The sequence below is a fragment of the Sus scrofa genome, chromosome 13 (genome assembly GCF_000003025.6).
Source record: "Sus scrofa isolate TJ Tabasco breed Duroc chromosome 13, Sscrofa11.1, whole genome shotgun sequence".
In the NCBI taxonomy this organism is placed as follows: Eukaryota; Metazoa; Chordata; class Mammalia; order Artiodactyla; family Suidae; genus Sus; species Sus scrofa.
Window position 1 is genome coordinate 26,728,954 of NC_010455.5, and position 25,608 is coordinate 26,754,561.

Consider the following 25,608-nt stretch of genomic DNA (forward strand, 5'->3'; position numbering starts at 1 on the left):
CCAGGGCACTGCAGACAGGCAGGGTGCCCTGGATGGCAGACGGTTGGACAGGTCCTGGAAGGCAGTTGTTGCTACTGTGCTTGGTCTCCCCATTTATTTAGTTGACTCCATCTGCAAAGGACAAGCCCCATGGTGCCAGTTTTGGGGATTGGAGGGGCAGAGATTACTGTCGCTCTTTGATCTCCCGTAGGGTGAAGACACATTTGGTTTCTGTTTTCCAAACCAGCAGCTGTGTAAAGGGCAGTGTGTATCTGTGTCTGCACTCCTGAGTTGCCCTCTGGTTCACTGTTCAGCGCTGTGACGATTTTCCTGGTACCGAGTAGATGATTGGCTGTAAGCTCTTCACACCTCGGGCTGGTTATGTGTGTGTGTTTTGCTTCCCCCATGAGGGTCAGCAGACCTGGACATGGTCGGCCCTGCCCTTTCTGCACCCTCCTGCATGGGCCATGGTGGCCTCGAGTATGAACAGATGACAATGGGTAGTAGAAGGAGCCGTGTGATCCTGATACTTTGTGCTGTGTTTTTCCCGTCCCCAAGGAAGTTCACCATCAATGTGAAAGGTCCAGAGAGAAGGCCACATGTTGTCCGCATGATCTGTGCCACAAGCTCAAGGGAGAATGCCACCATGCTTCTTTGACTTCAGTTGACAATGTGAGGCTCACAAGTCAATCAGCAGGAAGCTCAGAGTCCCCTCCCTCCTGGGTGGAGGTGACTCTTCCTCTGAACTGCCCAGGTATCCCAGGGGCTTCCACAGGGTTGGGGGAGATGCCACTTCTCCAGTGCTAGGCGTTGAGGGAACTGGAAAGTCTCTTCGGTCCTGCACCCTGTTGCTCCTCTGCCCCAAGTCCCGCTCAGGCCAAGGGGTGCTTGTCCAGTGCATGGGGCATCCTTATTGCTCCAAATCTCTGCCAGACCACAGAGGCCCCTGTGGGCACCGTGGTAACAAAGCAGCAGGGGAGGAGGCTGGCTCTGCAGGGCCATTAGCATCAGCTCCTTTTGGAGAGAAAGCAAGGCCTCTACACCCCACCCCCCACCCCGAGGTTCTCAAACTCTGGGGTGAGACAGTGCTCATTGGAGGCATCTCAAAGATATAGAGTCCTGGGCCAGACTGCCAACAACCCAATCCTCAGGCCTGGTGGTGGCACCCAGGCCTCTGCATTGACAAGGTGCAGAGGATTCTCTCCTGGAGCGGGGGTTCTGCAGCCACACCCCGAGGGCTCTGAGGCCCTGTTGCTGATGCCGGCCTCACTGCCCACCCAGCTAGCTCACAAGACCCCCTAACTCTGACTCTGAGAAAGTTGGGAAGAGCGGCATCCCATACCCTTCCCAGATGCCTACAAATGGGCTCTCAACAGGACCAAGGGAAGCACCTTCCCTCCTGGAGAGGCTGTGGCCCCTCGTGGTGGTGATGAAGGGTGCTCCCAGGCTGAAGGAGTCCTGAGGACACAGCTGCCCTGCAGAGGGCCATGTCTCTGCTCCAGGCCCTGGCAAGTGTTGGTGGCTTCTGCCTCTGTCAGGTCCCCTCTCTTTAGGCTACTCTAGGGTGGGTTGTGGGGCATGGAGGGAAGTCTTCAGACCTAGCTGAGCAGTGAGAAGCTCACCAGGCCCATTACCTGCTGTTGAACTGGTTTGGGGGGCTGTTCTTGCAGGACATGGGTGAAACTGACTCTTCTTCCTTCTTGCTGTCAGTATCCTGCTGGAAGGAGGGCAGGAGCTCAGGAGAGAGCTGGGGCTGGGGCCTGGTAGGGCTGCAAGCACCGTCTTGGCAGATGTGGGCCATGCTGCTGTGAGGACTTGGGGAAGAAGTATAAGCTCCTGGTGCCTCAGTTTTCTCATCTATAAAAGAGGGACAATATGAGGAAACTGAGGCCCAGGGGAGAGCAGTGGGCTCCCAGCCTCCAGCTTCTCTGTAGGGCTGGGTATCCTTAACCGTGTGCTTCTAGGTCCCTCCCCAAAGCCAGTAAGTCTGAGCTTTGGAGCTGCTGGCAGGGAGTGAGCGTGGCCACCACGAGGGAGAGAAGGGCTTATTGCCTGTCATCTGCTCCCGCCTAGGCCCAGGCCTGAGCATTGAGACCAAGGGGTTGCCATGTGGAATGTATTGGCCCAGCCCCTGCCCCAGGGGCCCAAGGAATGGCAGTGGCACAGGACTAAATGTAAGGCTGGTGGCATGAGAGGTGAGAGGCTGAGAAGTCAATCAGGCCAGGACCCACTGGTGATCTGTGGACTTGGTGACAGAGGAAGGGGAATTGGGGCAGGGGTGGGGAGGTGGCAGTCAGAGGAAGAGGCCTGGACTGGGGCCGTCCGCTTGGCAGGCAAGGCGTGGGGCTGTGGCCTGGCCCTGCCCAGCAGCCTCATGTGTGCAGTTAGAGAAGCAGCCCTGTCCCTGAGTGTCCAGCACAGCAAGGGCCACCTGTGTGGCTGCACATGCCTCCTCTGATTGGGACCCTCCCAGCAGGGATGGCAGGGCAAGGATTGTGTGGGAATCGGTAGTGTCACCTCCTTGTCTCTGGCTCTCCTCTGGTGACCGAGCCTCTCTCCTGGACCTACTGATGCAGCAGCTCCCACTGTCCCCCTTGACAGCCATCTGGTGACGGGGCTTAGGTGCAAAGACCTGGGTTCACCACAGTAAGGGCCAGGCCTGACATGCCCTTGAAGACCGAGGCGGGTGTGCACACAGGAGACTCAGGATTCCTGTCCAGCTTCTTCCTGCCGGGTGCTGGTCTGGAGATGCTGCTGCCTCAGGCTCCTCCTGGCACTGTTTATTTATTTTTCTTTTCAGGGCTGGACCTGTAGTAGCAAATAGAAGTTCCCAAGCTAGGGTTGGAGCTGCAGCTGCCAGCCTATGCCACAGCAACACCGAATCCAACACCTATCCACTGCATCTGTGACCACAGCTTATGGTAACGCTGGATCCTTAACCCATTGAGTGAGGCCAGGGATCATACCCATATCCTCGTGGACACTAAAGCAGGTTCTTAACATGCTGAGCCACAGTGGGAACTCCCTGGTGCTGTTTCTTGATGCACCTTTTCTTACCTGGGCCCAGGCTCCTGCCTCTGGGGTCCTTATCTATTCCATGCAGGTGGGTGCCTTCAGCTCTTGTCCGTTCTGTGGTTTGGGAAAGCAGGCTAGGAAGGATGAGAGAAGCACTTTCACCCAGCTGGAGCCCTCAGGGTGTCCAGGAAAACTGGGGGAACAACTCAGGGAAGTCCTGTGGGTCACCACGGGGGCTATATGAGGCTGAGGTGAGGCCAGAACAAGAGGACAAGGGCCAAGTGTCAGAGGGGAAGGTGCAGGGAACTGGCTGCTGTGGGGAGTGGAGCCAGGAGAGAGGGACCACACGGGCCGAGGGAGCACCCTCTTCACACATGAGGCCATGCATGGGACTGCATTGTCCTGCACGTCTCCCAGTTCAGTTAGGGTGACAAAATGTGCAGCAGTGAAGGACACCTGGTTCCTTCCATCCCTGCTCCTGGGCCCCTGCCAAGAGCCACACTACTGACTCAGCACTGGGACACAAAGAGAAGCTGTGGGGGCCTAGCAGGCCCTATGCAGCAACTCCGTCCTGCCAACCTCCCTCCTGACACGCCCTGACGGGTTCCCAGGTCCATCCTCTTCCTCCCTGTGGCCCAGGCGTCTGCCCCAGTGGAGGAGGGTGCTATGCATCCAAGCCGACCCCAGAGGTGCAGTCTCCCCCGTGAGTGACTGGCTTAGTCTAGGTTAAGTGATGAGGTTCTGCTGGATCAGACTGAGGAGGGGCAGAGGGAGTGCTCTGGGAAAGACAGTCACAAGTGTGGGGAACCCAGGGTCGGCGCTGTGGTTGAGCGGGGAGGGCCAGCTGGAGAGGCTGTGGACTCAGAGCAGGTGGGGAGAGGAGCTGAGGGGGGTTCACATCCAGAACCCTGCACCTCACACCCCACTGTACTTGTGACTGGTCCCCAAAGCCCAGTCTTGGGGAGATGGAGCTGGGTCCAAGGACCCACCTGAACTTTCGCTTTTCCCAGAAAATACAGGTCCCCAGGCTGGGATTGTGAGGAAGCTCTTGGGGACTCAGAACTAGAGTGGTGGCTGCCATTCCCTGGAGTTTTAAGACACGAGCGTGCTCTAGAAAGCATCTGTCAGGCATCGAACAACCCTGGAGTACTTGTGCATGGAGTGCCTTAGACCAAGGCAGGTAGAGCAAGACTGACCACAGATGTCCACGTTGGCAGACACAGTGGTGGTCTGGCAGGACCCACAGAACAACCTCGCATGGCAGACGGGAGTCTATTTTCTAGAAACACGTGTGCTGGGGGCGGGCCTGCCGACTACCCCTGTCTTGAGGTGAAGGAGGGAATCAAAGAGCCAGGCTCCAGAGTGGCAGAGACAGGTCTAGAAGCTACAAGTACCTTAGGGCCCGCCACCCTTCCCTGCCTTCACCAGATGGGTCATGGCACCTGTAGTTTTGTATGCAAAGGGACCATGGGCCTGTGGTGCCCTGGCTGTGAAGGCCCTGGGCCCTTGTGGGGTGGAGCTGGCTGTTTCTTGAGGCAGTTGGAACAGCTGGCAGGAAAGGAAGCCAGGCTCTCCCCAAGTGGGTTGGTTTATGGCTGGACCAGGGCCATCTGCCTGGTGGACCAGGGGCCATGAGCCTGTGACAGAGGTGTAACACTGCACAGGGACAGGCCCCCTTCCACAGGTGTGGGCCCAGCCAGGCACCAGGTATGGCTGAAAGCAGCCCCAGGGGTCCCTCCAGTCAAAGCAGAACCTCCCAAGAACCACCTGGGATTCGGTGGAAGCTTTGGAAGTAGCCCAGCCTTGAGCCAAGCCTGGCCCTCTGCTCCCCTTTAACAACCCGGCCCTGGAGTTCCCTTTGTGGCTCAGTGGTTAACGAACCCAACTACGAACTATGAGGATGGATTCAATCCCTGGCCTTACTCAGTGGGTTAAGGATCCAGCATTGCCGTGTAGTTTGCAGACATGGCTTGGACCCCAGGTTGCTGTGGCTGTGGTGGAGGCTGGCAGCTGTAGCTCTGATTCGACCCCTAGCCTGGGAACTTCCACGTGCCACCGGTGCGGGCCTAAAAAGTAAAACAAACAAACCCAACAACCCGGCCCAGGTCATGTTCAGAGCAGAGGGCCCGGCTCAGTCCACACACTGGAAGAAGAGTCAGACATGCTCGTGGCCTTTAATAGCTCTGCTACTACTGTTTTGGTTGATAGAGGAGCTGTTAACATTGCAGAATAGAACCAGAAAAGAGGTATTTCGAGTTCCAAGTGTTGGAAACACTGCCTCACTGTGCCTGTGACTCTCACTGGAGCGCGGCAGGAAGCCCCTTCAGAGAGGAGCCTGTGAGGGAACTGGGTGCGGGGCACATGCCTTGACCTGCCACCCCCCCACCATAGGCTGACAGTCACTGTGAGGAGTGACATGGGGAGCTGGTGGTTCATCCATGTGCGGGGCTGGAGCAGCAGTGGTTCTGGAGCATGTGGTCAGGCAGCTGGAGTGGCGGGTGGGGCTCAGGCGGGAACCTGGAAGGAGCAGGGCCGGGAGGGGCGGGACCTGCAGAGGGAGGTCTGCACTCTGCTGCACTCAAGGCGTCTTCTCCTTCCCACCTTCCCTCCATTCCTCCTTCAGGTTCTCAGCCACGAGCTTCATCTGCTGTTGAGAGAACACAGGACACGGGTGAGACACATGAGCCTGAGCCTGGCACCTCAAGGGCAGCGCGGGCCATACCCTCTTGGTTCTATAAGCTCTGTTGACCCAAGGAGCTATGACCTCTGATGCTGCCAAGGCTTCCCGGGAGTCCAGGGTTCCTGTTTCTGACCCAGAGGGATGGGAAATGATGGATGTGGGTGGAAATGTTGTGTAAACCAAGCTCAGCAGGGATTTTTAAAGACATTGCAATGAGAAGCAGCTGGCATGTCTTCCTCCTTGGACCTCCAGGAGCAGAAGGGGGAGGACAGAGCTGGGGGACTGGAGCACTAACTTGGGGCCAAGTCCTTGCTCTGCCGCTGCACACTGAGTGACCTTGGAAATGTGACTTCCTCCAGCCTGTGTTGTGCAATGCTGCACATTCTGCAAGATGGCGGGTGGGGTGGGGGTGTTTCTGTACATGAAGTCCCTGGCCCTGAGCAGATGCTCCAAAAGAACAGACATTTTTACCAGTCCTTTGTCCCAACAGCCACATCCAATACCACTAGGGACAGCTTGTGAAGGCCCAAAGGGACATGTCAGAAGGAAGGACCCTGTGCCCAGGATCAAGGCCAGGTGGGCAGAAAGTCCTGCTGCTCCATCCCTGGGGCCACACCTTCCCGCAGGCCCCAGCCACCTCTGTCCCATGGGAGCTGGAAAATGTGAGTACAGCTCTGCTCTATTTACTGACTCAATGAATAACCCCTTTGGAATTTGGCTTAAAACACACATACACACAGATTTTTGGTAACAGCTGTTTACTTGCAGGAAAAACAAAACAGCACAAACACTGCTGGTGCCCGGGGTACCTGGCTGCCCCTCTTGGGAGCCCCAAGCACCACATGGACTGGACAGGATGGCACACTCCCTTCACTTTCAAGGAAAGGAGGCCCTTTCAGACTTTAAATTGAAAGCCTCTGCCTCCTGCTCCAAACCATTTTCCTCTCTGAAGGCTCCTTAGATCTGCAGTATCCAGGGAGCCCCCCCTTCACTCCTGTCTCATCATTTCTGAGCCTGGTCTGTCTTCCACAGTGTGGCTTAGAGGTGGGCCCTGGGAGGCTGACTCCTCCTTATCTGGGTGACTTCTGATGGGAGAGGGTGCTGCGGGGGCGGGAGGAAGGCAGGCTCTTCCTGTAGGGGACACAGCATTTCAGCAGGCTTAGAGCAGGGGGTGGGCATAGGAGTTGACACTGGGCTCAGGCCAGACCTGTCCAAATGACCCTCAGCTGCGATGATTTATGCAGACTTCAGCCTGACGAGGTGATGGAGCCAGTGTGATTTAGTTCACAGTCCTGGGGAAGCAGAAAGGCCACGCCATCTGAATCTTTCTAGAAGTCATTTTTTGTATCTGCTACCTTTTCCATCACTCATGTTTCCTGTCCTCTCAGGAGCCCACATCGCTTGCTTGCTACTGATATAAAATACCTCCACGCAGGAAAAATGTAATATTTTACCCCAGCTTCATTGCAGACTCTTCTAGCTGGTGTCATTTAATACTTATGAGACCTTTTGAAATGTCTTTTTATAAGGTAGGGGGACAGAGAATATGAATCTATTTCCTGGTTTGACAAGTAACTGCAAGAAATTAAAAGCTAAATAAATTTAGCTAAACTAGCCCCATAATGAGGATAAAATATTCCCTAGTTTGTCATAGAATCTTCTAGCCACACCTCCCCCTTCACATGGGGAGGAAAATAATCCAAATGGGTTTTGACCAAATGGGTTTTGATGGAAAGGAGCCTTTGAGGCTCCCTGCAAAGTACAAATAGCTCCCCCACCTGTGTGTGGTTGTGGCCAGAGCCCCTCGCCGTCAGGCCAAGGACTGCAGAGTGTCCGGCAGACCTCTTGCCCACGGTAGCCAGGCCGAGGGGATCCACGTGATGGGCCCCTCTGCCCTGAACAACTTCCCAAGTGAATTATCTGACTTTTTGGAGACACCCCTTCTCTCAGGGCCAAGGTCAGGGGCTTGGCCCATGTGGGGAGTCCAGAACCCAGTGGGCTGGACTCCCACCCTGTCAGGGCAGCTCCTAAGGGCTGGGGTGTCCAGGACATCATGGGGTCACCTGCAGTGAACTGTGCTGCTGGAAGCAAAGCAGGGACCCATCCCCTCTTGCCTCAGCCAGTCTGCACAGAGCACCTGTCTCACTGATGCCCTTTCCTTATCCGTCCTAGAGCAAGGATGCTGCTGCTTTTTTTTTAAAAATTGGAGTATAGCTGACTTACCATGTTGTGTTGGTTGCAGGTGTACAGCAAAGGAAATCAGTTATAGATATATATACGTATATTCATTCCTTTTTAGATTATTTCCCCATGTAAGTTATTACATAGAATTGAGTAGGTTTCCCTGTGCTATACAGTAGGGCCTTGTTACTTATCTATTATATACATAGTAGTATGTATATGCTAACCTAGACTCTCAATTTATCCCTCTCCTCAGTGCCTCCTCTTTGGTAACTCTAAGTTTAGTTTTGAAATCTTTGAGTCTGTTTCTGTTTTGTGAATAAATTCTTTTCTATTACTTTTTATTAGAGTCTACCTATTAGTGATCTCATATGCTATTTGTCTTTGACCTCAATTATTATGATAATTTCTAGCTCCACTCATATTGCTGCAAAAGGCATTATTTCTTCTTTTTATGGCAGACTAATAATATTCCATTGTGTGTACGTACCATATCTTCTTTATCCATTCCTCTGCTGATGGACATTAGTTTGCTTCCATGCCTTGGCTATTGTAAATAGTGCTGCTATCAACACTGGGCTGCCTGTACCTTTTCAATTGACGGTTTTCTCTGGATATAGGCCCAGGAGTGGGATTGCTGGGTCATATGGTAGTTCTATATTTAGTTTTTTAAGTAATTTCCATATTGCTCTCCATAGTTGTTGCACAAATTTACATGACCACCAAAGAGTGTAGTTCCCTCTTCTCCATACCCTCTCTAGCAATCATTGTTGGTAGACTTTTTGATGATGGCCATTCTGACTGGTGTGAGGTGATATCTTATTGCAGTTTTGATTTGCATTTCTCTAGTAATTAGTGAAGCTGAGCATCTTTTCATGTGCTTTTTGGTCATCTGTCTTTGGAGAAATGTCTATTTAGGTCTTCTGACCACTTAAAATTTAAAAAAATTTTATGGCTGCACCTGTGGCAATGCCGGACCCTTTAACCCACTGCACTGGGCTGGGGATTGAACCTGTGCCTCTTCAGTGACCCAAGCAGCTGCAGTCAGATTCCTAACCCATTGTACCACAGCAGGAACTCCAGCTCTTCTGACCATTTTTTAACTGGGTTGTTTGGTTTTTTGATATAAAGCTGTATGAACTGTCGGTATTTTTTGGAGATTAATCCCGTGTCAGTTGCTTTGTTTGCAAAGATTTTCTTCTCCCATTCTGTGGGTTGTCTTTTCTTTTATGGTTTTCTTTGCTGTGCAAAAGCTTTTAAGTTTAATTAGGTCCTATTTATTTTTGCTTTTATTTTCTTTACTCTAGAAGGTGGATCCAAAAAGATATTGCTATGATTTATGTCAAGGAGTGTTCTGTCCATGTTTTCCCCTGGGGGTTTTATAGTATCTAGACTTACATTTAGGGTCTTTAATCCACTTCTAGTTTATTGTTGTGTATGGTGTTAGAGAATGTTCTAATTTCATTCTTTTACATGTAGCTGTCCAGTTTTCCCAGTACCACTTATTGAAGAGACTCTCTTTCCTCCACTGAATATTCTGAGCAAGGCTTCTTTTGAAGCCAAGGAGTGACAGGTCCTATAGCCTCATGGGTTGGGCCAACCCTATCCTACCTACCCCACCTGCCCTCATGGTGGATGGGGAGGCTTGGGCTCCGTGGCCTTTACCTGGCCTTCACCCAGGCCGTGGGGGAAGCTGGGGCTCAGCCTGTTTCCCCGTTTCTCCTGTACTCCCTATAGGACATGGTGATTGGAGGGCAGACCTATAACTTAAGACCTGTAGCTGAAGCCTCAGCAGCTAAGAGGAAAGGAGCTGCAACAGCCTGCCTGCCCAAGGTGAAGAGTTAAACTGGATTTGCACACATGGGGCAGGCATCCACAGCTCCTGTCTGAAACATAGGGTCAGGTATCATCTGGCCTTGAAATGGCTGCTCCTGGGTCAACCAGATGCTGTCCACTGCTCCTGGGTCTGGTTCCCCTCAGACTGTGGTCATGTAACTTTCCCATCCCCAGCGAGCTTCCCACATCCTCTCCTGCTGGTGAAACAGAGGCCCATGGCAGAATTAGCTCCAGAAGCACAGAATTTCCAAGCTGAAGGAAATTTGATGATCATTTGGTCCTGTGGCCACTTAAGAATCCCAAGATATTGTTTAATGCGGAATCTTGGTCCCTCCCTGAGATGCTAAGATGTCATTATGCTAGTTTGCAGAGGGGCCCAGGACTCTGAATTTTTAACAAGCCTGCTCGGTTTCTCCATGGGCAGCCCTGGGCTTGGGAGTCTCTGATTTGTCTGCCATTTTTCATAAATAAGCGAGCTGGAATCTCAGGCCACGATGGGCAGATCCAGTCTGCGGTATGGGCTCCAGTTGAGGGTGCCGGGGTGGAGTTGAGCACGTGCTGTTCCTGCCAGGGGCCCAGGCTGCCTCCTGCAGCTCAGCTCTTTGGCATCTTCTCTTTAGCTCCCCTTCCTGGAGAGTAGGGTAGGAGGCAGCAACATTATCCCCTTAAAAAAAATAGACTGTCTTCTTTGGGGATTCTCAGATCAAAACCTTATTAAAATATAAGCAGGTTAATAGTGCTGACATCTTCCCCATAAAAAGCATCAGAATGAAGAAAGAACAAAATTTTCCTCAACTCATGAATCATTAACACATTCAAGCTCCAAATGGCTCTTCAAAAAGCATAGACTGATTTTTGGCATCATTATTAGTGATGATTATATAGCCCAACCTTATTTTATTGCACTTCACAGATATTATGTGTTTTACAAATTGAAGGTTTGTGGCAATCTGGTTTTGGGTAAGTCTATTGGTGCCATTTTTCCAACAGCCTCATTTTTTAATTAAGGTATGTAATTATTGTAATTATCATGTTGTGAGCATTTTTTTAAAAACATAATGCTACTGTACACAATAGACTACAGTATAACATAAAGGTAACTTTTACATGTATTGGGAAAACAAAAATTCACGTGACTTGCTTTATTGTGGTGTTTGCTTCCCTGCAGGAGTCTGGAACTGAACCCACAGTATCTCTGAGGTCTACCTGTAACGGGAACCTAATCACTAAGTGTGCAGCCAAACGTGTAGCTTATTCTGAGAAAGGGTGAGAACTGGATCCCTCTTCCCTGCGTAGACATGCAGAAATGCTTCCTGAGGCCCGCTGTGTTTCCCACAGTCCTCAGACGGTGCTTCACCCCAGGCCTGGAGCAGAGACTCTCCCTCGCTGAGCCCACAGTCAGCTTTGGGGTCTTTCTAGTCACCTCACCCAGGAAGCCACAGCCAAGTAATTATACCATCGCTCCATTTTCAATCTGTTAGCAATTACTCCATCACCCCTTCCCCCAAAGGAACAACACCCACTGAAGGACTCTACGGGCAGCTCTTGGCTTTCATCTCCTATTTACTGGAGGCTGCCAAGCTATCTAAGTGCAGAGTTCAGGGTCTGGGGTAGAGCTGGGCTGCTGTTCTCTGGGGCAGCAGCTTTATCTATTTGTTTATTACTCAGTGAACTTTATTACATTTATAGTTGTACAGTGATCATCACAACCCGATTTTATAGTATTTATATTTCCACCCCCCCCCCAACCTGTCTCCTTTGGAAACCACCGAAAGATTTTCAAAGTCTGTGAGTCAGTATCTGTTCTGTGAAGAAGTTCATTGTGTCCTTTCTGGTAGATTCCACATGTAAGTGATAGCATATGATGTTAGTGTCTGTCTGACTGAGTTAACTTAGCATGATAATTTCTAGGTCCCTCAGTGTTGCTACAAATGCCATTATTTTTTTCCTTTCCTTTTTTTTTTTTTCCTTTTTAGGGACGCACGTGGCATTATGGAGGTTCCCAGGAGAGTCGTCTAATTGGAGCTACAACTGTCGGCCTACACCACAGCCACAGCCACAGCCACGCCAGATCCGAGCTGCATCTGTGACCTACACCACAGCTCACAGCAACGCTAGATCCTTAACCCACTGAGCGAGGCCAGGGATCAAATCCGTAACCTCATGGTTCCTAGTCAGATTTGTTTCTGCCGCACTATAATAGGAACTCCTATTTCTTTCCTTTTAATGGATGAGTAATAGTCCTTTGTGTATATGTATCACTTCTTCTTTATCCACTTTGTTGATGGACATTTAGGTTGTTTCCATGTCTTGGCTATTGTATATAGTGCTGCAATGGACACTGGAGTACATGTAGCTTTTTGAGTCATGGTTTTCGCTGGAAAACCATGAGATGCCCAGGAGAGGGACTCCTGGATCAAATGGTAGTTCTATGTTTAGTTTTCTGAGGAATCTCCATACTGCTTTCCACAGTGGTTGCACCATTTTACAATCCCACCAACAGTGCACTAGGGCTTCCTCTTCTCCACACCCTCTCCAGCATTTACTGTTTGTAGACTTTTTGATGATGGCCATTCTGGCCAGTGTAAGGTGGTACCTCATAGTGGTTTTGATGTGCATTTCTCTAATGATGAGTGATGCTGAATATCTTTTCAAGTGTTTTTTGGCCATCTGTATGTCTTCTTTGGAGAACTGTCTGTTTAGATCTTCTACCCATTTTTTGATGGGGTGTTTGTTTTTTTTTGGTATGGAGCTGCAGAAGGTGTTTATAAATTTTGGAAATTAATCCCTTGTCAGTGGCTTCATTTGCAAAGATTTTCTCCCATTCTGTGGGTTGTCTTTTTGTTTTGTTTAGGGTTTCCTTTGCTATGCAGAAACTTTTAAGTTTATTTAGGTCCCATTTGTTTATTTTTGGTTTTATTATCATTGCTCTAGGAGGTAGATCTGAGAAGATGTTGCTGTGGTTTATGTCAGGGAGTGTTTGGCGTATGTTTTCCTCTAAGAGTTTTATAGTGTCTGATCTTATATCTAGGTCTTTAATCCATTTTGAGTTTATTTTTGTGTAGGGTGTTAGGAAGTGTTTTAATTTCATTCTTTTCCATGTGGCTGTCCAGTTTTCCCAGCACCACTTATTGAAGGGGCTGTCTTTTCTCCATGGTATATTCTTGCCTCCTTTGTCATAGATTAGTTGACTGTAGGTACGTGGGTTTCATTCTGGGCTTTCTATCCTGTTCCACTGATGTATATTTCTGTCTTTGTGCCAATACCATATGGTTTTGATGACTGTAGCTTTGCAGTATAGTCTGAAGTCAGGGAGCATGATTCCTCCAATTCCATTTTTGTTGTATTTTTATTTTATTTTATTTTTATTTTTTATATCCCCAATACAATTTTTTTTTCTACTGTAAGCATGGTGACCCAGTTACACATACATGTATACATTCTTTTTTCTCACTTTATCAGGCTCCATCATAAGTGACTAGACAGAGTTCCCAGGGCTACACAGCAGTATCTCCTTGCTAATCCATTCTAAAGGCAATAGGTTGTATCTATTAACCCCAAGCTCCCAATCCACCCCACTCACTCCTCCAATTCCATTTTTTATCTCAGGATGTCTTTGGCTATTCTGGGGTTTTTGTGCTTCCAAACAAACTTTAAAATATTTTGTTCTACTCCTGGGAAAAATGTTCTTGGTAATTTGATAGGGATTTCATTGAATCTGTAAATTGCCTTGGGTAGTATACTCATTTTGATAATATTGACTCTTCCAATCCAAGAGCATGGTGTGACTTTCCATTTGTTTGTGTCATCTTTGATTTCTTTCATCAGTGTCTTATAGTGTTCAGAGTGCAGGTCTTCTGTCTCTTTAGGTAGGCTTATTCATAAGTATTTTATTCTTTTGGATGTGATGGTAAATGGGATTGTTTCTCTAATTTCTCTTTGTGATCTTTCATTGTTAGTATAGAGCAATGCAGTCTGTTTCTGTGTATTAATTTTGTATCCTGTGACTTTGCCAAATTCATTGATAGCTCTAAGAGTTTTCTGGTAGCGTCTTTAGGATTTTCTAGGTATGGTATCATGTCATCTGCAAACAGTGATAGTTTTACTTCTTCCTTTCCAATTTGGATTCTGTTTATTTCTTTTTCTTCTCTAATTGCCATGGCTTGGACTTCCAAAACTATGTTAATAGTAGTGGAGAGAGTGGGCATCCTTATCTTGTTCCTGATGTCAGCGGGAATTCTTTCAGCTTTTCACCATTGAGGATGATGTTAGCTCTGGGTTTCTCATACATGGCCTTTATTATATTGAGGTAGGTTCCCTCTAGACCACTTTCTGAAGGGTTTTTATCAGAAATGGATGTTGGATTTTGTCAAAGGATTTTCCTGCATCTATTGAGAGGATCATATGGTTTTTATTCTTCAGTTTGTTCATGTGGGGTATCACACTGATTGATTTTCAGATATTGAAGAATCCTTACATCCCTGGGATAAATCCCTCTCGATCATGATGTACAATCCTTTTAATGTATTGTTGAATTCGGTTTGCTAGTATTTTGTTAAGGATTTTTGCATCTATGTTCATCAGTGAAATTGGCCTATAATTTTCTTTCTTTGTGGTATTTTTGTCTGGTTTTGGTATGAGAGTGATGGTAGCCTCATAGAATGAGTTTGGGAGTGTCCCTTCCTCTGCGATTTTTTGGAATAGTTTCATAAGGATAGGTGTTAGCTCCTCTCTAAATGTTTGATAGAATTCACCTGTGGAGCCATCTGGTCCTGGACTTTTGTTTGTTGAAAGTTTTTTAATCACAGTTTCAATTTCAGTTCTTGTGATTGTGATTCATCTTTTTTATTTCATATTGGTTTAGTCTTGAAGATTGTCCTTTTCAAAGAATTTGTCCATTTCTAGGTTTTCCGTTATTGGCATACAGTTGCATGTAGTAGTCTCTTATGATCCTTTGTGTTTCTGTGATGTCTGTTGTGATTTCTCCTTTTTCATTTCTTTTTTTTTTTTTTGGTCTTTTTGCCATTTCTTGGGCCACTCTGCGGCATATGGAGGTTCCTAGGAGGCTAGGGGTCTAATCAGAGCCGTAGCCACCAGCATACGCCAGAGCCACAGCAACGCGGGATCCGAGCCACGTCTGCGACCTACACCATAGCTCATGACAATGCCGGATCCTCAACACACTGAGCAAGGGCAGGGATCGAACCTGCAACCTCATGGTTCCTAGTCAGATCTGTTAACCACTGCGCCACCACGGGAACTCCTCATTTCTAATTTTATTGATTTGAGTCCTCTCTCTTTTTTTCTTGATAAGTCTGGCTAAGTGTTTATCAATTTTGTTGTTTATCAATTCTTTTCAAAGAACCAGCTTTTGGTTTCATTGATCTTTTCTATGGTTTTCTTCATTTTTATTTCATTGATTTCTGCTCTGATCTTTATTTCTTTCCTTCTACTAACTTTAGGTCTTATCTGTTCTTCTCTCTCTAGCTGCTTTTGATGTAAAGTTAGCTTATTTATTTGAGCTTTTTCTTGTTGCCTGAGGTAGGCCTGTATTGCTATAAACTTTCTTCTTAGAACAGCCTTTGCCACATCCCATAGGTTTTGGAGTGTCATATCTTTGTTTTCATTTGCTTCTAGGTATTTTCTAATTTTCTCTTTGATTTCTTCAGTGATCCATTGGTTGTTTAGTAGCATGTTGTTAAGTCTCCACGTGCTTGTGGTTTTTTCAGTTTTCATCTTGTCGATAGTGTTATGGTCAGAAAAGATGCTTGATATGATTTCAGTTTTCTTAGTTACTGAGGCTTGATTTGTGGCCCAGAATGTGATCAATCCTAGAGAATGTTCTGTGTGCACTTGAGAAGAATGTGTATTCTGCTGCTTTTGGATGGAATGTTCAATAAATATCTATTAAGTCTATTTGGTGTAATGCTTCATTTAGGGCCTGTGTTTCCTTGTTGATTTTCTGTTTGGATGATCTGTCCATTGCTATAAGTGGAGTGCTAAAGTCTTCCACTATTATTGTGTTATTATCAATTTCTCCTTCTAACACTGTTAGCAGTTGCTTTAATATATTGAGGTGATCCTATATTGGGTGCATATATATTTACAATTTTGCTATATCTTCTTCTTGGATTGATCGTTTGATCATTATATAATGTCCTTCTTTGTCTCTTACAATATTTTTTATTTCAAGGTCTATTTTGTCTGATATGAGTATTGCTACTCCAGCTTTCTTTTGATTCCCATTTGCATGGAATATTTTGTTCCATCCTCTCACTTTCAATTTTTATGTGTCCCTAGAAGTGAAGTGGGTCTCTTGAAGACAGCATATATATGGGTCTTGTTTTTGTACCCATTCAGCCAGTCTATGTCTTTTGGTTCGGGCATTTACTCCACTAATATTTAAGGTAATTATTGATATGTATGTTTTTATTGCCATTTTATGAACTGTTTTGGATTTGCTTTTGTTGCTCTTTGTTTCTTCCCTTCTTCTCTTGTTTTCTCCTCTTGTTTTCTTGTTTTCTCCTCTTTAGTGTTGTATTTGAGTTGATTTTTCTTATTTGTGTGTGTATCAATTATAGATTTTTGGTTTGCAGTTACCCTGAAAATTTGATATAGGAGTCTATATGTATATGAGATTGTTTTAAGTTGTTGGTCTCTTAATTGCAAATGCATCTCCATTGTCCTGCATTTGTACCCTCCTCTTCACACAATGTCTGATTTTGGTAGCATATTTGTGCATGGATGATTTCTTACCTTTAGTGTATATATGCCTTTACTGGGGAGCCTTGTCATTTGCAGTATTTTTGTTTCTGGTTGTAGCCTTTTCTTTTCTGCCTAGAGTTAATATTTGTTGTAAAGCTGGTATAGTGTTGCTGAATTCTCTTAGCTTTTGCTTATCTGTAAAGATTTTGGTTTCTCCTTCAAATCTGAATGAGAGCTTTGCTGAATAAAGTAATCTTGGCTGGAGGTTTTTTCCTTTCATCACTTTAAGTATATTGTGCCACTCCCTTCTAGCCTGCAGAGCTTCTCCTGAAAAATTTGCGAATAACCTTATTGGGGTTCCCTTGTGTGTTATTTGTTTCTTTTCCCTAGCTACTTTCAATATATTTTCTTTGCCTTTAATTTTGGTCAATTTGATTAATATGTGCCTTGGGGTGTTCCTCCTTGGGTTTGTTTTATATGGTACTCATTGTGCTTCCTGGATTTGAGTGAGTGGTTCCTTTCCCATGTTGGGGAAATTTTTGGCTATTATCTCTTCGAATATTTTTTCTGTCCCTTTCTCTCTCTCTTTTCCTTCTGGCACCCCTATAATATGGATGTTGGTGAATATAACATTGACCCAGAGTTCTCTTAGACTGTCTTCATTTCTTTTCAATCTTTTTTTCTCTCTTCTGTCCCACATCAGTGATTTCCATTAGTCTGTCCTCTACCTCACTAATTTGTTCTTATGCCTCCTGTATTCTGCTTGTGGTTGCTTCTAATGAATTTTTAAATTTCAGTCATTGCATTTTGCATCTCTGCTTGCTTAATCCTTAAATCTTGTATTTCTTTGCTCAGTGTTTGCTGTAAATTATCAATCTTTGCCTCCAGTTTATTTCCAGTGTCTTGCATCATCTTCAGCATCATCAGTCTAAAGGCATTTCCTAGAGGCTGATAATCTCCAGATCACTTAGCTGTTTTTCTGTGTTTTTTTTTTTTTCTTGTTCCCTTATCTGAGTTATAGCTTGCTGCCTTTTAATTTTTATTCAGTTCTTCGTGTGGTCTCTTTTTAGCAGACAATAGAGTTGTAGCCTCTCTTCTGCTGTCTGCCCCTCTTGTGGCTGAAGTTGGTATGGGGGCTTTCTGTAGGCTTCCTGATGGGAGGAACTAGTCCAGGGCAGCAGCTTTAAAAGGAACTGGATTCTTAGGTCAGTTCAGCTCAGCAATGGTACCCAGGACAGCTGGCCCTGGAGTCCACTAGCCATCTGGTGACATCATAGGGTCACCCATCCCTACATGCACCTACCTCCTTCCATTCTAATTGGGCTGGGGCATGGCCTAGGCATGGGGGCTTTGAATGCACCCCCCCTCCCATGATTCGGTCATGCAGCTGGGGTGGAGAACCACTTCCTGGAAGGCAGCCACTTCCACAGTGCTAGCGACGGGAAGGAAGGGAGCAGGAACAGGAGCCTCCATTGTGCAAGCTATGCCCTCACTACCTGTCCACCTTGGCAACTGAGCATGTCTCCCCTATTTGTGTCACTGATGTACAAGTTACTGATGGGCCTAAGCCACCTTTTTGAGGTCAGATAGGGTCAGGGCAAAATTAAGCAAGAGTCTGGCAGTTCAGGTGACAAAGGAAAGTAGAGAATCAGCCTTTTGAAGTACCATGTTTTCACAAAAATGATTTTTTTATTAGATCTAGAGGAAAGTCCCTCAAACAAGCAGCATTCTGAACACGTTTTAATAGAACCATGAAAAACTCCAGCTCTGTCCTAGACTTGGCAGTGCTATCAGGCCCTGATAAGCCCCCAACAGGGTGGAGGGGCAGGAAGGCACAGGGGCAGCACCTGGGCAGAATTACAGCCACCCCCTCTCCTGTTGGAGGAGTTGGCTCATTTTACTATTTGACAACTGTAAAACTGTAAGAGTTGCTGACAGACTCAACAGGGCTCTGAACCCCACATCCCACCCCAGCCAGCTTTCCTGCCATTCATCCCTATCTCAGGAACAACTGCCACCTGGCTGTGCAGACCCAAACCTAGATACTACCCTGGATGACTCTCTGCTCCATCCAGGGGTCCTGTCACCTCCAACTGCCAAGTACACCCCACTCCTCATTGCCCAGCTTCGGGCTCTCACCCTTGCTCTGTTGAAACCATTTCCCAGACTCTCCCATGTCTGTCCACAAACTACCCTCACCATGTTTCAAGATAGGAGCCAGAACATGTACCTACAGAGCTTTCCCATAGGTCTGGGGACTGAAAGTCAAGCCCGCACTTTTCTCTCACTGCCTTCCCACCACTGCCCCCCTCCAGCCTTGGTTCTGTTCCCTAACCACCAGATCCTGCCTCCTGCTGGCTCTTCACCATCTGTCTCACCTGCCTTGCCTCTGAGGTTTTCTCCTCAGCCTGTCTCCTCCCAGAGAGGCTGTCCCAGATCATTCCACTCGGAGGAGCTGCCGGTCACCATCACAGGCCTCTATTTTAATTCCTGCACTTCCCTCTACTGTCTGTTTTTTTATTGTTTATATGCATGGTTTTTCTACTTTAAATGTTCTAATCCATCTAGTATCTGGCCTCATGACTCTACCCTCAGGGCCCATAACAGCTCTGGCACAGGGTTGGACTCCATAAATAGCTACGCAAGAACAGCCAACATGTCTTTGAGCCTGTAGCAGCAGTCAGAGAGATGACAGTTCAGCTGATAATCTTAGCAAGAGCAACATGAACAGGTAAAGCCTCCTTTATGGTGGGTGTGTAAATGAGACATATCCATGTTCTTGATGTCACTGTCACTCTGGATCATATGTGCTGGTCACATGTATGGGATAACAGAAAACACACCATAACATGGGCTGTGAGAAGTTACAGGGTTTCAGCATTCCAGATGGCCACCTGCCCTGATAACAGTGTAGGCCTGGGTCCACCCCTCAGATTATCACCCAGTGGGGACAGAAATCAGCCCCCCAGGCTCTCGAGTGGCTCTGGTGAAGGGGAAGGCTGTCTTCAGGTGGAGCTGGATGGAAGAAGGGTGATAGAGGAGTCAAGGGCCACCAAAAGGTTGCAAAATGGTCAGCTTGGATCAAGCAGAAAATCAAAACTCTTCCAAGAAGGTACAAACCCAGCTCCCAGACCTGGCAGCCAGGGCCGGGTTACCCAGGTAGGGAGATGCTGTGTCATGAGTTCATTAACTGCATGGGCTGACTAGGGAAAGTAAATGTCAGTTTAGTTTAAAAAAGAAAAAAATTAATGTCTACTTCCTAAATCATCTTTTTTGGGGAGGAGACCAAGACAGCAGGGTAGAGGACATGCAGCTCGCCTCCTCCCACAAATACATCGAGATACGTGGATAATCAGAACAGTTCTCACAGAATACCAACTCTAAGTAGGCAGGTCTTCTACAACTAAAGCTGCAAGAAAAATCCCCAGGTAACCAAGTAAGACCAAAGGGGGAAAAAAGGGGAACTGGGGTGGGTCCTGTGCCCCTGGGAGCAGGCTGTGAAAGAAGCAAGGTTCCTTCATTCTGGGACCCTCCTTTGCCAGCTAGGAGGTCTGCTGGGACAGATCGGCAGATACAAGGGTCTAGAATTTGCCTAAAAGGAGTGTGCCAGGCTGGCTTGCTGTCTAGCAGGATAGAGAGGGACCAGCACTGATGCTGCTGTGTCACCCCACCTCCCAGCCTGGGACACATGTCTGCTGGTGTGTGTGGTGCCTGGGTGCTGAAACTTGGGCTTTGGCAGACAGACCTGGAGAGGAGACAGCCCAAAGGGCCTAGAGTGTGCACACCCAGGCTACAACAGGGAGTACACACTGGGCAATGTGGGTCTACCCTAGGAACCCCAGTCAGCATACTCACAGTGGGATGCAGCTTATGTGGGCTTCAGGAGCTCAAACTTTGTGAGCGTGCATATACTGAAGGCAGGTGCAGCTGATACATGAGCTCTGGCAATAGAGACGAATCTGACTTTTTGGGCGCACACACCAGGTAACAGGTAGCATCACAGAGTCACATGTCCCAGTGGACAGATCCTGGGTAGAATCATGCTGTGTCTTCTTTCCCAGTGGGAGAGCTCCAGTCCTACCTACCTCACACTACAGCTTAGAACCCAATCTGGGAGCTTCTATTCCAACAACTGGTGAGCAGACCCTGCCCTTGACAGAGCTGTGACAACCACAGAGCAAACAGGAGGCCCTACCCAACATCCAGTGCAGGCTCCAGTCACCACAAGAAGGAAAGTCACACACCCCCATCAAGGGGACAACAATCAGCACACTCTGAACAAAGACATAGCAGCCATCCACACTAAATACAGAACTCATACCAAAAATACTGGACTTACAGAGTCTACACAGGGATGCTCCACATAAAAACAGCCTTTCAAGATCATAGTAGATAACTGTTTCTCCTCAATTCATGGAACCAGAGAAACATAAATAAAAAAGCAGAGGAACTATTCCCAATTAAAAGAACAATAGAAATCCCTTGAAAGAAAAAACAGTGTAACAGATATTTTAAGTCTACCAGACCCTAAATTCAAAAAGAAGTTAATAAAAATGCTAAACAAATTAAGAAAGACCATTGATAGAAATGCAGATCAGAAACCATGAGGAGGAGCCAATCAAAATTAGACAAATTCTGAGACAAAAACTGGGTTAAAGGCTTAAATAGCAATGTAATAATGCAGAAGAAAGGGAGTTCCTGTTGTGGTACATCAGGATTGGTGGCATCTCTGCAGTGCCAGGATGTTGGTTAAATCCCTGGCCTGGAACACTGGGTTGGAGGATCTGGCATTGCTGCAGCTGCAGCATGGATTACAGCTGTGGCTTGGATCTGATCCCTGGCCTGGGAACTACATATGCTGTGGGGCAGCCAAAATAATAATAATAATAATAATAATAATAATAATGCAGAAGAACAAATAAGTGATCTGGAAGAAAAAATAATGGAAATCACTCAATCAGAACAGCAGACCAAAAGACAAATTAAAAAAAATACATAGAGGATCTATGTGATAATATAAAATGTGCTAATCTATACATAATAGGGGTTTCAGAAGGAAAAGGGAAAGGGGGATCAAAAATTTAGCGGAAAACTTCACAAATCTAAGGAAGGAAAGGGATATCCAGGTAAGAAGCACAGAAGGTCCCAAACAAGATGAGTCCAAACAGACTCACACCAAGACATACTGTAATTAAAATGGCAAAAGTTCAATATAGAGAGGATTCTAAAGGCAGCAAGAGAAAAAAAAAGTCAGTCTCAAGGGAACCCTCATAAGGCTATCAGTTGATTTCTCTACAGAAACTTTGCAGGCCAGAATAGAGTGGCAAGATATATTCAAAGTCCCAAAAGTGAAAAGTCTGTAATCTACGATACTCTACCCAGCAAGATTATCATTTAGAATAGAAGAAATTTGTTGTTTCTCTGATAAGCAAAAACTAAAAGAATACAGCAATACCAAACCTATTCTAAAAAAATATTGAAAGAGCTCTAAATAGAAAACAAGCAAGAATCTATAGAAAAGGGAATATCACATTAGGAAAGGTAAATATATAGAAGGATTGAAGATCACTTAATAAGCCAGTACATAGATTAAAAAATGATAAAAAAAATTGTGAAAGCAATTATAACTACAATGAACAGCAAATGGATAAACATGAGGATCTAAAATAGGTCACCAAAGTCACAAAATGTGGAGGACAGCATAGGTCACATTGATGGCTTGGATCTGATCTCTAACCAGAGAACTCCATATGCCATGGGGCAGCCAAAAAAGAAAAATGAAAAAAAAAAACAAAAAAAAACCCCCATACGATAGACTCCCAGAAACCATTAAGCAGAGAACTCAAGCACAATACATAAGAAAACTGTGAAACCACAAAAGGAAAAACAAAAAGAAGCAAAAGCAGAAATACAAAATCAACTAGAAAACAAGATTAAAATGGCAGTAAATACAAAAATACATAATGCCTCTTAATAATTACTTTACATGTCAATGGACTAAATGCTCTGATCAAAGAGTGGATAATAAAACAAGAACTTGTGATATGCTGCATATAAGAAATCCTTAGTATGAAAGACAGACATAGATTGAAAGTGAGGGATGAAAATATTTCATCCAAATGGAAACAACAGGGATAACAATACTCATATTAGACAAAATAGACTTTAAAACAAAGGCCATAAAGAAAGACAAAGAAGGACACTATATAATGATAAAAGGATCAATACAAGAAGAGGATATTACACTTGCTAATGTTTAGCACCCAATATAAGAGCATCTAAATACATAAAACAAATACTAATGGACATAAATGGAGAAATTGATGGGAATATGATAATAGTAGGAGATTTTAACATTCCATTGACACCAATGGATGGATCTTCCAGACAAAAACTAAGGCAACAGAAATCCTAAATGACACAATAAAACAGGTATCTATAGGACCTACATCCCAAAACACCAGAATAGACATTCTTTTTAAGCCTGTGTGGAATATTCTCTAGCATACACCTCATCCTAGGGCACAAAACAAACCTCAACAAATTTAAGAGGATAGAAATTATTTAAAGGATCTTCTCTGACCACAATAGCATGAAACTAGAAATCTACCACACTAAAAAAAAAAAAGAAAAGAAAAGAAACTTGATTATATGGAAACTAAACCACATGATACTAATAAAAACACCATGAGTCAATAATAAAGTCAAAGCAGAAATAAAAAAAATACTTTGAGACAAACGACAATGAAAATACAACCATACAAAGTCTATGGGATGCAGCAAAAGCAGTTCTAAGAGGGAAGATCATGGTGATATAAGGCTTCCTCAAAAAATAAGAAAAACAACCTAATGTACTACCTAAAAGAATTATAATAAGAAGAACAAAACCTAAAGTCAGCAGAAGGAAGGAAATAATAAAGATCAGAGAGGAAATAGAGACTAAAAAATAGCCAGCAGCACTATTCACAATAGCCAAGACATGGAAGCAATCTAAATGTTCACCAATAGAGGACTGGATAAAGAGGATGTGGTACATATATACAATGGAATACTACTCAGCCATAAAAAATAATGACATAATGCCATTTGCAGCAACATGGAGGGACCTAGAGATTATCATAATAGGTGAAGCAAGTCAGGCAAAGAAAGACAAATGTCATATTGTACCACTTATATTTGGAATATAAAAAAATAATACAGCCTATTACACTGTTGGTGGGAATGTAAATCAGTGCAACCACTGTAGAAAACAGTATGAAGATTCCTCAGAAAACTAAAAATAGAATTACCATTTGATCTTGCAATCCCACTCCTGGGCATCTATCCAGAGAAAACCATGACTCAAAAAGATACACAGACTCCTGTGTTCATTGCAGCACTATATACAGTAGCCAAGACATGGAAACAACCTAAATGTCCACCAACAGAGGAGTAGACAAAGAAGAGTGGTACATATACACGATGGAATATTACTCAGCCATTAAAAAGAAAGAAATAACAGCATTTGCAGCAACATGGACAGGCCTAGAAATTATGCTAAGTGAAGTCATTTAGACAGTAAGACACCAACACCATATGCTATCACTTACATGTGGAATCTAAGAAAAGGACACAGTGAACTTCTTTGCAGAATAGATACTGACTCACAGACTTTGAAAAACTTATGTTTTCCAAACAAGACAGATTGGGGGGATGGGATACGCTGGGGGTTTAGGATGGAAATGCTATAAAATTGGGTTGTTATGATCACTGTACAACTATAAACATAATAAAATTCACTGAGTAATTAAAATAAATAATAAATAATACAAATCAACTTATTTACAAAGCAGAAACAGTCTCACAGACATTGAAAATAAACTTCTAGTTGCCAAAGAGGAAAAGGGAGGGGAAGGGATATATTAAGACTATATTAACAGATATACACTCCTACATAAAAAATAGATAAAACAATAAGGATTTATTGGAACTATATTCAGTATCTTGTAATAATCTATAAGGGAAGAAATCTGAAGCTGTACACCTGAAACTAACAAAATATTGTAAACATCTATAGCTTAATAAATAGAGTTTAAAATATCTTTTGAACCCTGTGTTTTCTGTATATTTGGGTTTCAGAGCACAATTTCCAAAAGTTAAAGGCACTCCAAAGGAAAACTTCAAACATCTTTCGAGAATATAAATTATTTCCATGGAGTTCCTGTCATGGCTCAGTGGTTAATGAATCTGACTAGAAACCATGAGGTTGTGGGTTCGATCCCTGGCCTCGCTAAGTGGGTTAAGGATCTGGCGTTGCCATGAGCTGTGGTGTAGGTTTCAGACGCGGCTCGGATCTGGCATTGCTGTGGCTCTGGTGTAGGTCGGCAGCTACAGCTCCGATTAGACCCCTAGCCTGGGAACCTCCATATACTGCAGGTGTGGCCCTAGAAAAGACTAAATAAATAAATAAATAATTTCCAGTTGAAATGGAGGCAGAAGCCAGTATGCCCTTATGCTGATGCTTCAGTAACAGGGAGCCACATACATCTGAGCAACTACAGTCAATGAGGGCTGTTAAAATCATTATCTATCTGCCAATGCTAGCGGCCATGAAGCTCACAAGTGGCTGAAAGGCACTGGATGCTAACAAAAAATAACAAAGTAAAACTGAGGAGAGAGTGACCCACCTCCCTGGGTTTGGGAAACATTATTAGGAATAAAAAGCCCTTATCAGAGCTGCTCATCGCCTCTGTCCTTTCATACTCCACCAGTGGGTACTGATATCTCCAAATTATGCCGCCCCCCCAAATGTGATCCTTCCCATTTATCCAAAGTTCACACAAAATCACAGAATGAGAAGTATAACAGACCCCCTCCTCAGGCACCCCAGGCCTCAGTGTGGAATGGATACACTCCGTATAGACTGTTTCCCATGGGCTATGGGACCCAGGCAGCGTCCCTGGGTCTCCATGCTTCATACATGGTCCTCTATGCCAGCCTCATGGGAATCTTGCCCCACCCCTGCACCTCCCCATTTCCTCCATTTCTAATTGTGCTTTTATGTCAAAACCTCTTTTTTTCTCCTGCTCTGTTGACATAACTTTTAATGTATATTACATTCTACTATGTGCATGTAACTTAATTAACAGTGACCGACACATTACATAGGAGGTGCTGTTCATATACTAACTCATTTGCTCCTCGTAACCGCTCTAAGACACGGCACTACTGAC

At 45.4% G+C, this 25,608-nt stretch overlaps 1 protein-coding gene across 5 annotated transcripts in view; it reads right to left on the minus strand.

Moving 5' to 3' along the window:
- ANO10 (anoctamin 10) overlaps positions 5,145 to 25,608 on the minus strand; it is a 272,066-nt gene continuing 251,602 nt past the window's right edge. For 4 of the 5 annotated variants that reach the window (XM_013981531.2, XM_021071718.1, XM_021071717.1 and 1 more), the window contains exon 13: positions 5,145 to 5,641. In XM_013981531.2, coding sequence (XP_013836985.2) covers positions 5,573 to 5,641 — 69 coding nt within the window. In that variant the 3' untranslated portion in view covers positions 5,145 to 5,572. Of the gene's footprint in view, positions 5,642 to 6,906; positions 6,967 to 25,608 lie in introns of those variants that run through there. The other variant, XM_013981530.2, reaches the window with a different exon arrangement.